The sequence below is a fragment of the Cebus imitator genome, unplaced genomic scaffold (genome assembly GCF_001604975.1).
Source record: "Cebus imitator isolate Cc_AM_T3 unplaced genomic scaffold, Cebus_imitator-1.0 Scaffold543, whole genome shotgun sequence".
NCBI classification, from domain to species: Eukaryota; Metazoa; Chordata; class Mammalia; order Primates; family Cebidae; genus Cebus; species Cebus imitator.
Genome location: NW_016107858.1, coordinates 725375 through 739277, shown reverse-complemented (window position 1 = coordinate 739277; position 13903 = coordinate 725375). Strand labels below are relative to the sequence as shown.

Genomic DNA, 13903 nt, shown 5'->3' with positions numbered 1-13903 from the left:
AAGTGTGCTTCGCACTTAGGATATCATTTAATCCCTGTAACCACCCACTGGGGTTAGCCAGTATTATCCCAGTGTTATGGATGAATAAACTAAGGCTCTATAAGGTCAAATGACTTGTAAACATAAGTTAGTAATGACCATGGTTAGGATCAAAGGATGAATTTTCCAGATCTCACTCTAGCATTTGCATTATATCAAAAAGGATGCAGGCAAGGCCCAAGTCTGTCTGAAAACAGCACTCTCTTTTCTTTATGGAATAAATACCATATAGTATTAAATGCCATAGTCTTAGTGTAGCCTAGAGATACCTGATAACTGAGAATGTCGTCTGCCCAAACTGATCTATGCTGCGCAGAAACATGTTGGAAAGAGAAGGGAAGTCTGTGCCTTCCTGGACTTGTGCACCTGGGTTTGCAGGTCAAAGACAGTCTCAGTCATCTTTCATTTAACCTGCTGGTTTCCTCATCTGCCCCACCTGAGAGCCTGCGGTTGTCAGGAGGATCATACTTTGTAAATGGCAAAGCCCCACTCGTGGCTGATATATCATCTCTCTAGCCCAGCGTGCAGCTCTTCCCAGAATTTCTGACCTTCGCCATGAGTCTGTCACTGTGAACAAGACTTCCTCACTTCCAAGACAGCCGATGTCACACCTAAGTGTAATTTAAACCTTCCCATCCATTATCCACCAGTAGGGTTAGCCTGGGCAGGCCCTCAGTACAGAGTTCTGCCAGCAAAGGTGGTAAAAGGCTGTCCCCCGCTGGTAAGGAAGAACCCAGAGGCAGTTACCTGGCTCTCTGCCTCAGACTCCAGCAGTTTTGGTAGTTGGGATACAAGACTTCTGAGTGTGCTTCATCAGTGTGGATGATGATGGGTCCTGGAAGAAATGCAGGGAGCACAGGCAGGCAGAGGCTTCAGCGTGTTCTTCCCAGCATCTCCACCCCCTTCTTCTCTCACTTTGTCTACAGAGATGGAGCAGAGATCTGCTCCGAGAGGCAGATCATCAAGGTTACTCCTTAAGGACAGTGAATGCCTTCAACATAGCCTGGCCCTGCGATAGGGGGTCTCCTATAATCTGAGCAATGGAAAAAGTAAGTCGCAGCAGCCTTGTTCTGACTAGCACAAGCCCTCCTATTGGGCCACAAATAGACCAGAGCAGGTAATAGACCTGAATCAGACTGGCAACTCCCTGACCCCTTCCAAACAATCCCTGCTGTAAAGCACTGCCAGCACTTGGGCATTTTAATAAAGAACAACGTTATCAGAACTAAAATACTTTCTTGCTTCCTGAAGCCTGATCTTAGAGGCCACTATGGTGATTTATCACACAACAAACTGAGACAAGTGGACACAAGACCACAGATCCTCCCAGACCCCATAGCCTTGCCCAAAATAAAACACCAGGCTTCTAGATGAATTGCTGGTCTAACCAAAGATCTAACCAAATGAACTTCAAACAATGTTTCTTCTGTACTTCATGGCAGCTCACTGTTGCTGAGAGCACCTCGGGACCCTCGTCTCCTCCCATCAATGCCAAAAGAAGGTGTTCTAACGCCTTCCCATGCTTTGCTCTGTGGCAGAGATGGCAAGTGCCTGTGGTAGGTTCTTTTTCCACACCTCTCAAGCCTGACGGCATTAGAAATAGATTCCCAGCAGCAATCTGGGATTCACTGAGGTCACTCTACGAGTGTGATCAGCTCAATCGATCAAAGAGATATTTATTCCCAAATTACTGATAGTCAGAACCAAGGGCTTTAAAAATAGCCTATAACTTTATTAGAATATCAGAATTCACACACACATCATTGGTCTGGACAGAAGAAGAAACCAGACTGAAAGTCATGAGTTTAGTCTTCAGTTTACAACGAACCAACCGAGTTTTCTTGGGAAGTCACTACCATTCTCTGGGGTTCATCTGTAAATGGAAGGGGTGGAACTATATAAGCAACAGAACCTCCCCACCCTGCAACTATAAAGTGTGGTAATAAAGGGAGAGGTGCTGACGGCTGCAAGGTGGAGATCCTAGGCACAGTCCCTCACATGTCCCATCCCTCCTTTTCTGTACTTCCTGAGACGCCTCTGAAGAATCCTGGAGGTTCTGCAGCATGTGTTGTGAAAAGGACAAACCAAATGCTGCCTCCAGATATACACGTCCTCAAAGAAACAGCTGAGCATAAAAGGAAAAAGTAGGATTGGGAACCAAAACTGCCAGAGTTTGAATCCTAATTCCACTATTGACCAGTTTTGTATACCTGGGCAAGTCATTTAGCCTCTCTGTGTCCTGGTTCTCTTATCTGTTAAAGGGGATAACGATACCTAACTCACAGGGTTATTACAAGAATTAAACAAGTTAATATATGTGAAGTTCTTAGAACAGAGCTTGCTGCATACATTGGTCCTCCATGTCCTTGGGTTCCACATCCATGGATTCAAGAAACCATGGATTAACAGTATTTGAGAAAAAAGAACAATACAAAATAACACAATAGAAATAACATAAATTAGAAAACAGTACAGGATAATATACAGCATTTATATTGTAGTGGGTATTATAAGTAATCTAGAGGTGATCTGAAGTACATGGGAGGAAGGACATAGGTTATATGCAAAGCTATGCCATTCTACATAAGGGACTTGAGCATCCGTAGATTTTGGTATCTGCCAGAGGTGAGGGTTCTCCTGGAACCAATCCCTTTTGGATACTGTGGAATGACTGTACTAAGTCCTTTATGTGATAGAATAACTATGACTTAAACCTGTAATATAACACTAATAATATTATAAACCTCTAATATCTGGAGTCTGACATTGGTGTCTGGATTTTGGACCCACAGCTTATGATAAATACGGCACACTTGAGTAGACAAATGTACACAGAGCAAATGACTGGCCAAGTGGGCAGACCAACAATCTCCAGCTTTCCCACAGCCTGATTCGCTGTAGCTCACATGTAACTTCTGGAATTTTTCTAGGATTTTACCCCTAAAGCAATATCCCAAAGTTGCACCACTTCCATTCACAGCGGTACCTTCTGGGATTCTTTAGTCAAGTTCCTTCCCATAGGAAAGGCATGGAAGTAGCTAGGAATGAAGCCAAACTGGAGTCTCAACACCTGTGTTTCCAGTGCAGGGAGCTGCGACCCAGACAGACACGCCTGATATTAGAGATTTCCTTCCCTGCTAGAAACCTGGGGCATTCTCAGTCTGGGACCTGCTAAACAGAATGTTGCCACCAAGAAATATCTTTCCTTCTCAGTAGCACTTCTGATGTGTCCGAAAGATCTTGTCTTTTAGAAGCTGAGCAATTGATAGCTTTCAGAAGATCGGGTGCTGTGGATCATTCAAGGCCTCCCAAGAAGTAAGGGGGAACCCATCCTGCTTTATGTTACCTAGACACATGCTGTTTGTGTGCAGCAGCCAACTACAGCCAGAATGAGCAGCAGCATCCAACCCAGCTGGGGCGAAATCAGACTCCTCTTTCCTGAAGGTTCTATTATTCTACATATATGTTAAAAAGCGTGATGGAAATTTTGTTTCTATTTGAGATACTGCCAAAAAGCTAAACAAAGTAACAAGAACCTTTGCTTTATGGCACCTTTTTAGCGAGGTCATGATGATCCGAAATTCAGACCAGTGATTAAATGTAAATTTGAGCCAATTACAAATGACAAAATGCAGGTTCATGTGATGACCAAAGGCTCTCAACACAGGAGATCCACAAGGGGAAATAATTAACGCAGTCCTTCGGGATGAAAAGGCTGGGAATCACTGACTGCAACCATTCAGGGGCTGAATTGCCAAAACCCAAACTCGATGGACTTTCTCAACTAGGAAAGGCTAGACAGAACGCTGTTTATGCTATGGATGATCACCAAGATTAGGGCAGTAGTAGCAGTATTGGGTCCCAGCTAAGTGTCCTTCCTTTTCAGCAGTCTCACCTAAACAAAAAGCCCCCTCGATTGTTCATAAAACATGGTTAGGACTGCCTTGTGCAGCTTGTGTAGAAGCTTGATGGGAGAAGCGAGGAGCCAGAGGCAGATCAGAGCAGCTGGTACACTGCTGCTGCTGTTGAGGGCAGGCTAGCAGGGGGAGCATAAGGCCCGACAGGGAAGGACCCACTGGACTGGGCACACACTGGAAGTCACATACGCAGGAGAAAAATAAAATCAATGGAACAGTCACCAAGAAAGAGACAGGGGCTTTGGAAGTGAGAAGCAAGAGCCCCTCAAGACAGAGATTGAGTTTGGGACCTCAGATACGAACCTTCTTTCTGACATTGGAAAAGCCCAGCTAGCAAACAACGGGTGGACTCCAGATTCCGGAATATGTTAGTGGAACGAATACTGAAAAAAAATTAAAAGATAATGACACTCATAAAAGGAATATTTAAATATATACACTTTAGTCCACAGAGACTCCAGGAGTCTTTCAAGAGTACATAGGAGAGCTACGGGGCTAGGAAGAATGCTTCACTTTTCTGTGGGATGTCTGTCCCTAAGAGACTCAAAGACCAATGAATGTGACCTCCAGGAACCACCCATTCACAGGATCCTGTGGCATAAGGGTAACTGCATCATGACAAGTTGTCCTCCGGACTACCTTGGGTGAGAGTGGGAACCATCTTGGGCTGTCAGGACAGGTATCCTCATGCTCAAGACCTTAAATCAAGTGCAACATCCATCCCTTTTCAAGTGACTCACAAGACCTCCTGTGGGTTGAAGGTCGGTGAAAGAAAGGGGATGTCTTCTACATAGTTCTTCCTCAGTCTCTCTCCCAAGGTAAACATCTGCTGCATGCCCACCTTGGTCAGCTGCCCCGCAAACATGCCCCCCTGAAGTAGGGAAGAAAGAAAGGAAGAATGAAAACACCCGACAGCCTGCTGAACTCAGCCCAGAGAAAACCACCCAAGCTTTGCAGTGGGGCTCCCCAGAGCAAGGAAGCATTGCTCACCTTCAGGATGGTCTCATGGTATTGAGAGTCGTAAGGAGAAGGTGGTTTCGGACCGCCAATTAGACTGGTGACTGTGTAATCAAACTGAGTTTGGGGTGGGACCTCTAATAGCTGGGGGTTCCACTCTACCTGTTATAACCACAAAAAAACAACAACAAACACATTGTTTAAAAACAGTTCTTGAAATTCACAGCATTAACATCTAGCAGCACTCAGAACACATGGCTGGAATCACTGACAACTAGGCCTGCAACCTTCCCATGGGAAGGAGGGAAAGAAACATTAGCTAAAATTAAGGGAAGAAAAGATGGTGACTTATTATTCCAGGTGTCCTTAGCCCAAGTCCTGTTACTGCTACACTGGTAATGACTGCTAAGGGGCTGCTCCGGCACTTAGCCCACACGGAAGTAAAGGGGAGAAGTAGCCAGAACGCCTAGCATGCAGACACGTGGTGAATGAATGAAGAGATGGATGAAAGAAATATGATATCGGTGATCATACATGCGTTAAGAATTTATAAGGAATTAATCTGGAGGTTTCTATGCCCTATCCCAGCTTAAGGATTCTACTTAATGTCCCTTGTAACTACTATGTATTTCTCCTCCTTCATGCAATTCATGAAAAAAGCTACCATCTAAGAAGATGTGGCTTTTTCATCATCTTCCATTATTCTTTGCAGTCTGGCTCCTGCCCTAACTGTGCTGTAATGATTTCAAAACCTCACTAGTGGCCACAGGTCTCATAGCTCCAACTGTCCATAAAGCTCTGACACTCATGGCGTCAGATGTGATGATTTCAATTTTAAAAAGTCTTCTCTTCCAGTCCTATAGACCAGCTTCTCTTCCCAATCTACTATGTCTCTCAATGTTACCACGGTTCTCCTAGGCCCCAACCCTCAAACCTTTGGCTCCCTGTGGCTCCACCATCCCCACACCAAGCCCTATTGATCACCGGCTAGAAGAAAAGTCCCTCCCAATGGTCCTTCCATGATCTTATTGTAGAACATAAACCTTATTACTGCAGGCAAAAGCCTGACAGACTGTTCCCTTGTACCTGCACAATCCATCCATCCATAGCCACCTAATTAATATTTTTGGAAAAATTTATTTCTTTTTTATTACATTTAAATATTTTATTTTTAATTGACAAATAATTGTATATTTTATATATTTATAGAGTACAAGGTGATGTTTTGATATTTTTACATTTGATATATGATTAATATAAACAAAATCCATCAGCTCGCATACTTTCTTTTTTTTTTTTTTTTAGACAGAGTCTCGCTTTGTTGCCAGGCTGGAGTGCAGTGGCGCAACCTCGGCTCACTGCAACCTCCTCCTCCCCAGTTCAAGCAATTCTCCTGCCTCAGCCTCCCGTGTAGCTGGGACTACAGGCACACACCACCACGCCCAGCTGATTTTTGTTGTATTTTTAGTAGAGACGGGTTTTTACCTTGTTGGCCAGGATGGTCTCAATCTCTTGACCTCATGATCCACCCGCCTCAGCCTCCCAAAGTGCTGGGATTACAGGCTTGAGCCACTGCGCCCGGCCCATGCTTTCATTTTTATGCAATGAAAATATGTAAAGTCAACCTTTTAGTAACATAGGCACACATTATTTTATTGCTCTTTATAGATATTGTGTTTTTTACAAATTGAAGGTTTATAGTAACTGCACTGAGCAAGTTTACCAGTGCCATTCTCCCAACAGCATGTGCTCATTCACATTTGTTAAAATTTGGTAATTCTCATCAAATTTCAAACTTTTCCATTATTAAATCTGTCAAGGTGATCTATGATTTGTGATTTTTTTTTTTTTCTTTTTGAGACGCGGTCTGGCTCTGTTGCCCAAGCTGGAGTACCGTGGCATGATCTCGACTCATCCTCCCACCTCAGCCTCCCGAGTAGTGCTGAGTACGGGCAAACACCAACACGCCCAGCTGATTTTTGTGTTTTTTTGTAGAGACATGTTTTGCTGTGTTGCCCAGGCTGATCCAGAACTCTGTGATGTTACTATTTTAATTGTTTTGGAGTGCCGCAAACCACATCCATATAAGACGGCAAACTTAAATCAATAAATGTCGTATATTTTCTGACTGCTCTGCTGAATGGCTTTCCCCCCATCTCTCTCCCTCACCTTGGGCCTCCTTATTTCCTAAGACACATCGATATTAAAATTACACCAGTTAATAACCCTACAATGGCCTCTAAGTGTTCAAGTGAAAGGAAGAGTTGCAAGTTTCTCACTTTAAATCAAAAGCTGGAAATGATTAAGCTTAGTGAAGAAGGCATGTAGAAAGCTAAGATAAGCCAAAACCTATGCCACTTCCACCAAACAATAGCCAAGTTATGAATGTAAAGAAAAAGTTATTCAAGGAAATTAAAAGAACTACACTGGTGAACACGCCAACAATAAGAAAGGAAAACAACCTTATTGATAACATGGAGATACTCAATGCAGAAGAAACAGCCTATATCCAAAGAATATCCCAGCTAGGACTTTCACAGCTAGAAAGGAAAAGTCAATGCCTGTCTTCAAAGCTTCAAAGGACAGGCTGACTCTCATTAGGGATTAATGCAGCTGGTTTCTTCTAAGTTGAAGCCAAGGCTCATTTACTATTCTGCAAATCCTACAGCCTTTAAGAATTATGTTAAATGTACCCTGACTGTGCTCTATAAATGGCAGCACATCTATTTACAGCATGGTTTACTGAATATTTTAAGCCCACTGTTGAGACCTACTGCTCAAAAAAAAAATTGATTCCAAAATATTACTGCTCATTGACAATGCACCTAGTCACCCAAGGGCTCAGTGGAGATGTATAAGATTAATGTTGTTTTCATGCTGCTAACACAATGTCCATTCTGCAGCCCATGGCCCAAGGGGTAATTTTGACATTCAAGTTTTTATTATTTAAGAAATACATTTTATAAGGCTATTATTGCCTAGATCGTGATTCCTCTGATGAATCAGGGCAAAGTAAATTGAAAACCTTATGGAAAGAATTCACCATTCTAGATGCCATTAAGAACATTTATGAGGAGGAGGTCAAATTAGCAACATTAAGAAAAATTTGGAAGATTTGATTCCAACTCTCATGGATGACTTTGAAGGATTCAAGACTTCAGTGGAAGAATAACTGCAAATGTGATGGAAATAGCAAGAGAACTAGAATTAGATGTAGAACCTTAAGTTTTGACTGAATTGCTGCAATTTCATGATAAAACATGAATGCATGAGAATTTACTTCAAAGAAGTGGTTTCTTGAGAGGGAATCTATCCTGGTGAAGATGCTGTGAACACTGCTGAAATTACAATGGATTTATTACATAAACTTAATAGATAAAATAGTGGCAAAGTTTAAGAAGATTGACTCCAATTTCAAAAGATGTTCTACTATGGGTAAAGTGCTATGAAACTGCATCATAAGCTACAGAGAAATCTTTCATGACAGGAAGAGTCTATCAATGTGGCAAACTTCACTGTTTTTTTTTTTTTAATTTATTTTTATAAAACAAAATTTTTATTGTATTTTAAAAACTTTATAAAGTAAAATTTTTATAAAATAATTTTATAAAATAAAATCACTGTTTATTTTTAAAAACTGCCACAGCCACGCCAACATTTAGTAATCACTACCCTGATCAGTCAGCAGCCATCAACATCAAAGCAAGACCCTCCACTGGAAAAAAGATCATGACTCACCAAAAGCTCAGGTGATCACTAGCACTTTTTATCAATAAAGCATTTTTAAATTAAGGTATGTACGTTTTTAGACATGCTATTGCATAATTAATAGGCTACAGAATAGTGTAAACATAACTTTTATATGCACTGAGAAACAAAAAAAGAAATGTGGGATTCATTTTATTACAATATTTGCTTTACTACAGTGGTCTAGACCTGAACCTGCAATATCTTCAAGGTATGCTCGCACATGTAAAATCTAAAAAAGTCAAACTCACAGAATTAGAGAGTAGAATGGTGGTTATCAGAGGCTAGGAAAGGGGATGAATGGGGAAAGGAGAGATTTTTATCAAAGGGTACAAAATTCCAGTTAGACAGGAGGAATAAGCTTCAGTGATCTATTGTACAGGATGGTGACTACAATAGATAATAATGCATTGTGTCTTTCAAAATCACCTGATCTTGCTAAGCCACTTTCATCCTATCAGTAGCTTTTCCTAATGTCTCAGAGGTAAGCATCTGTCCTTCAAGGACTTCTACATCGTGGCTGGGTGCAGTGGCTCATGCCTGTAATCCGAGGACTTTGGGAGGCTGAGGTGGGAGGATCACTTGAGGCCAGGAGTTCGAGATCAGCCTGGGCAATATAACAAGACCCCAACTCTTAAAAAAATAAATTTAATAAAAGGACTTCTACTCTTTTGCCCAGGCCCTGTACTCAGCTTCACTGCCTCTCTCCTCCTCTCCAACCCAGACCCTGCCCCCTGCTTCCGCATCTTTTTCCAGTTGCTTCCCTTGCTTGGAGGGACTCCTGTTCCTATCTGCCCATCTATCTTGTCTTCAATGTTCAAGGATAGCTCAAGTCTTACTTCCCATCACTGACCACTCTAGCTTTCAATGGTTATCTTCTAAATCTGAATTCCTACAACACTTACAATAAAAAAATATATATATTTAACCCAATTTCCTACTACTTTGTTTAGTTTTAAAACTAACATTTGGAAATCTACTATGTCACATATCATCGTATTTATCTCCATCCCTCCCAGAACTAGCCCAGGAGAATACCGCGAGGAGTCTAGGATTCTCTTTGCAAGAGCGAGCCCTCCATTCTTTCCAAAGGCATGTGGCAGTCCCACTGACACCTGATCTCCAACACTTGAGCCTCCTTCTGACACATCAGAGGACCAGGTGCTCAGAGAGAGGCCTTCTTCCTTCTTTCACAGTGAATCACCGCTCCCTCTTTCTGACCCTGTAACTCCTCTGGATAAAAAACCCTTCCGTGGTTCATGGCTCATGTGACCCCACCTGCTCTCTAGCAGCGCAGCCCCCTTACCACTTCTTCCCTATTCTATACACTTACTCTCTAGTCACACAGCTTTGTTTCCTTTAACACCATTCTCATATGTCATGGCCTTTCAGCATCATGTTTCTTACGACTGGAATTTTCTTTCCTCATTCATCTAAGACTTTGGTTCATTCCATACGGCTCAACTTAAATGTTCCCAGAAATCTTGATCAGGGCCTTATGCTTTCATAGCAGCTTCGGTGGCTCTCTTTAGTAGCCTTTACCAAAGTGTATTAAATGAGCTCCTTTACTGGTCTGTCCTGTTCAGTAGACTTGGCTTCCTGAGAACAGAGACTGGGTCACCTATTGACCTCTGAGCAAAGGGCCTCACACACAGTAGGTACAAATAACGACTCCAACAATTTGCCAGCTCCTGTGGAAGATACCCATCTTGAGATAACTTGACCCTGCCTTTCCTGGGTTTTCAAGCTAGTAAAGAGAAAAGGGAAACTGAGAATGTAAATGACAGCAATACCATAACAGAAGCTGACATGTGCTGCGAGAAACTGTATGAAGGCCATAGCAGTTCAGAGGCAATACAGACCTTCTCTTCTGGCCGGGGATTCAGAAGTTTCATTGAGGGAATGGCATTTTAAATGAATAGTATTTAGACAAGCAAATACCTATACTTATAAAGGATAGCATTCACAATTCCAAAAATAACTAGAAAGCTTGAGCAAAGCAAAGACGGTGAAGAATGTGTATGGCAAATAAGTGGTTTGGTTTGCCTCAACCTGGGAATGGTTACCCAATTTTTAAATCAGAAAATACCAAATAAAGTTTAACTTTAGATGTGTATATATAAAGGCAAAAACTAGAATTTCTCTAGTTGAAGTAGGAGTGGGAACCCACAGCCCCGGCCACTCAGCATCCTCTTACTTAGCCCAGCAGCGTCGCAGAATGAATTCGAAAGCTGGCAGCACATATCACAATTGGAATGGGAAGACTAGATGCAGAAAAGCCCATTTTGAGACGTTAGCAATAGTCTACATGAGAGCCTACGGCCTCATCTAAGGCAGTAGGAATAGAGGAGGTGGATGTAAGACATTTGAGTTAGACTTGGCAAGTGAGTAGATAAAAGCTTTATTTGGTGGGGGGGGGAGGGGGGGAGGGGTGTCAGTAGGTAAACACAGAAGAACAACAATAAAAAAAAGACTACTCTGATTTTTGAGCCTAGTAATGGAGATACTCCTTGACTAAAACTAAAACCAAGACAGAAAAACAGGTGGAAAGCTGATTTCCATTTTGGACACTTGGAAACACCTCCTTTATGCTCCAGTGCACCCAGCATATTCCCTTAATTGATATCTGTTGCCTGTCTCCTTTATCACACTGAAAATTCCTTTAAAGCCAAGATTGAATTATCCATCCTCGTAGTTCCAGTGTCCAGCACAGGGCCCAACACAAAGGTCCGCAGGGCCATTCAGCCTCACCGAGAAACCTGTCAGGCACATTAACCAAGAGAGGACCTTCCCTGTTACCTAGGAGGCTGGAATCGAGGTTACGTCAAGTCTGGAGTGCAAGTTTTCAGATTTTCAAGCATGGACGACATGTCTGGTTCATACAATAGTGTCCACCTCCAATACACACTCTCGTTCTCATTCCTGCTCTTCAGCTTCCTGGGTAGTAGCAAAAACTAACTTGATAATTTTATTTATTTTATGTATACCCCAACTTCAAGAGGTAACAAAGTAGCTACAGCAAAAATTAAAATATACTAAAACAACCAATTCAAAGTAGGTAACAAACACAAAAGCAAACAAACGTAGGGACAAAAAAAAATGGATGTAGTAACACGGGTACTAAACTATGTATATCATGAAGATCTTTAGGCTTACTATAGGTGGGCCGCAGATTTGGCATCCAGCTTCCTTTTAAGTAAAGAAAGAAACTTGATCAGCTAGACTAGTTCAAAGACAAAAGCAAGCCAATTGTTCAGGAGAAGCACACCATTTTTTTTAAGTCAAAAATGCATTTAATCATCCTAATGAACTCACTGTAAAGTTGAAAAACTGTAAGTCAAACCACTGTAATCACGGACTGTCTGTGCTTCTAATTAGTATTTCACCACGTCTTATACATAGTGTAAGATGTCTAAAAACCTTACGATAATGTCTTAGACCTTTTGTGTTGCCATGAAGGGACATCTGAGGCTGAGTAATTTATAAAGAAAAGAGGTTATTTGGTTACAGTTCTGCAGGCTCTCCAAGAAGCATGGTGCGAGCATTTGCTTCTGATGAGGACCTCAGTCTGTTTCCACACACTTTACCAGTGCTCACCATTTCTAATGCTAACCGACAAATTGCTCCCAAGGGTCCTCATAAAGAGGATAGAGTAATATAATGAACATCTTTTCAGTAGTCACAGAAACAAGTTCTGTGGAATTGTTTCTCCCCGTTCTCTCAACACAGAATGACAGTCTCTTACCAAAGCACATTTCAACGAAGGCAACTGGGATTCATATGCTACATTCCAAATAAAAGCAAAAAATCTACATACAAGTAAACAAAAACCTACCAGGTACAGATTTTTTTTCTTTTTAAGCAATCATATTAAACCTTGTCTGTACACTGATATGACTAGCACATTTTTTAAAAGTTCCTGATGCCCGAGTCCTACCCTGGAATAATCACATTTAGATTATCCCCCAAAAAGTGGGGTCTCTACTTTTTTTAATGCTCTTCAGTCAAGCTAATTCTCAAGTTTCACCAGAGTCTTTTACACTGTCTGGATGCCCTAGGTCAATTAAATTAGAATTCTTGGGAGGGAGACCCTGGCATACGTGTTTCTTAGCTTCCCGGTTGACTTCAGTGTTCCATCAAAGAACCATTGACCCAGAAGAATGGGGGGACTGACTGGTACATCCCTCATGCAATGCTTCTTGAATACCACTTCTTTTAGCTGAGGTTTGGAAAGGTACTAAGCAATGAAAGATACTGACATTATGTTTCCCAGCTCATCTATATTATCAAATAAATAATGACCCAAATATCTTAATCAATAGTGAAGCTAGGTAGGTTGGACTTTATAAAAACAGAGAAACCTCCCTGGGTGGAGGCCATCTTGCCACCCAGGGTAGTTGAGGGAAGCCTGAAAGCAGTGCCAAATCTTTTCTTTTGATAATGCATTTGGACCTAGTCTAATGATGAGAAAATTTTAAAATGGCCAATCAAGTTCCATATTTTTATTTCCAAAGCACAATCTTTTAACAAAACCGGTTAAACCAACAGCCATTCAAGCCATAAGAAAACAACCCAACAAAACATCTAATTTTGGGGTTTTTTTTTTTTTTCTTTTTTTTTTTCAGATGGAGTCTCGTGCAATGGTGCGATCTCGCCTTGGCTCACTGCAGCCTCCGCCTCCTGGGTTCAAGTGACTGATTCTCCTGCCTCAGCCTCCTGAGTAGCTGGGATTACAGGCACCCACCACCACATCCAGCTAATTTTTGTAGAGACAGGGTTTCACCATCTTGGTCAGAATGGTCTCAAACTCCTGACCTCATGATCCACCTGCCTTGGCTTCTTAGTGTTAGGATTACAGGTGTGAGCCTCTGACCCGGCCAAAACATCTAGTTTTAAACCATGCTACTTTCTGAGAATTTGTGAGATAACCGAACGAAGTGACTTGTCACATATTTTAATCTATAAACCAGTCGGAAATCAGGAAACACGTACCTAGGACAAAGGCACTGCCAGGCAGTGCCTTCTGACTGTAATTAATAGCAGAACCAAGAAGATTAAAAAATTCCAATAATGGCTGGGTGCAGTGGCTCATGCCTAAGATCAAGAGATTGAAGCCATCCTGACCAACATGGTGAAACCCCATCTCTACTAAAAATATAAGAATTAGTCGGCCGGGCGCAGTGGCTCACGCCTGTAATCCCAGCACTTTGGGAGGCCGAGGCGGGTGGATCACGAGGTCAAGA

The 13903-nt window shown here is 42.0% G+C and overlaps 1 protein-coding gene across 4 annotated transcripts in view; it reads right to left on the bottom strand.

Annotated features, from left to right (window-relative positions):
• ACP6 (acid phosphatase 6, lysophosphatidic) overlaps window positions 1–13903 on the bottom strand; it is a 42649-nt gene that overhangs the window by 25839 nt on the left and 2907 nt on the right. For all 4 annotated transcript variants that reach the window (XM_017515215.2, XM_037733692.1, XM_017515214.2 and 1 more), the window contains exons 2-5: window positions 4947–5075; window positions 4697–4827; window positions 4260–4339; window positions 787–874 (exon numbers count right to left, since the gene is read on the bottom strand). In XM_017515215.2, coding sequence (XP_017370704.1) covers window positions 787–874; window positions 4260–4339; window positions 4697–4827; window positions 4947–5075 — 428 coding nt within the window. The remainder of the gene's footprint in view (window positions 1–786; window positions 875–4259; window positions 4340–4696; window positions 4828–4946; window positions 5076–13903) is intronic.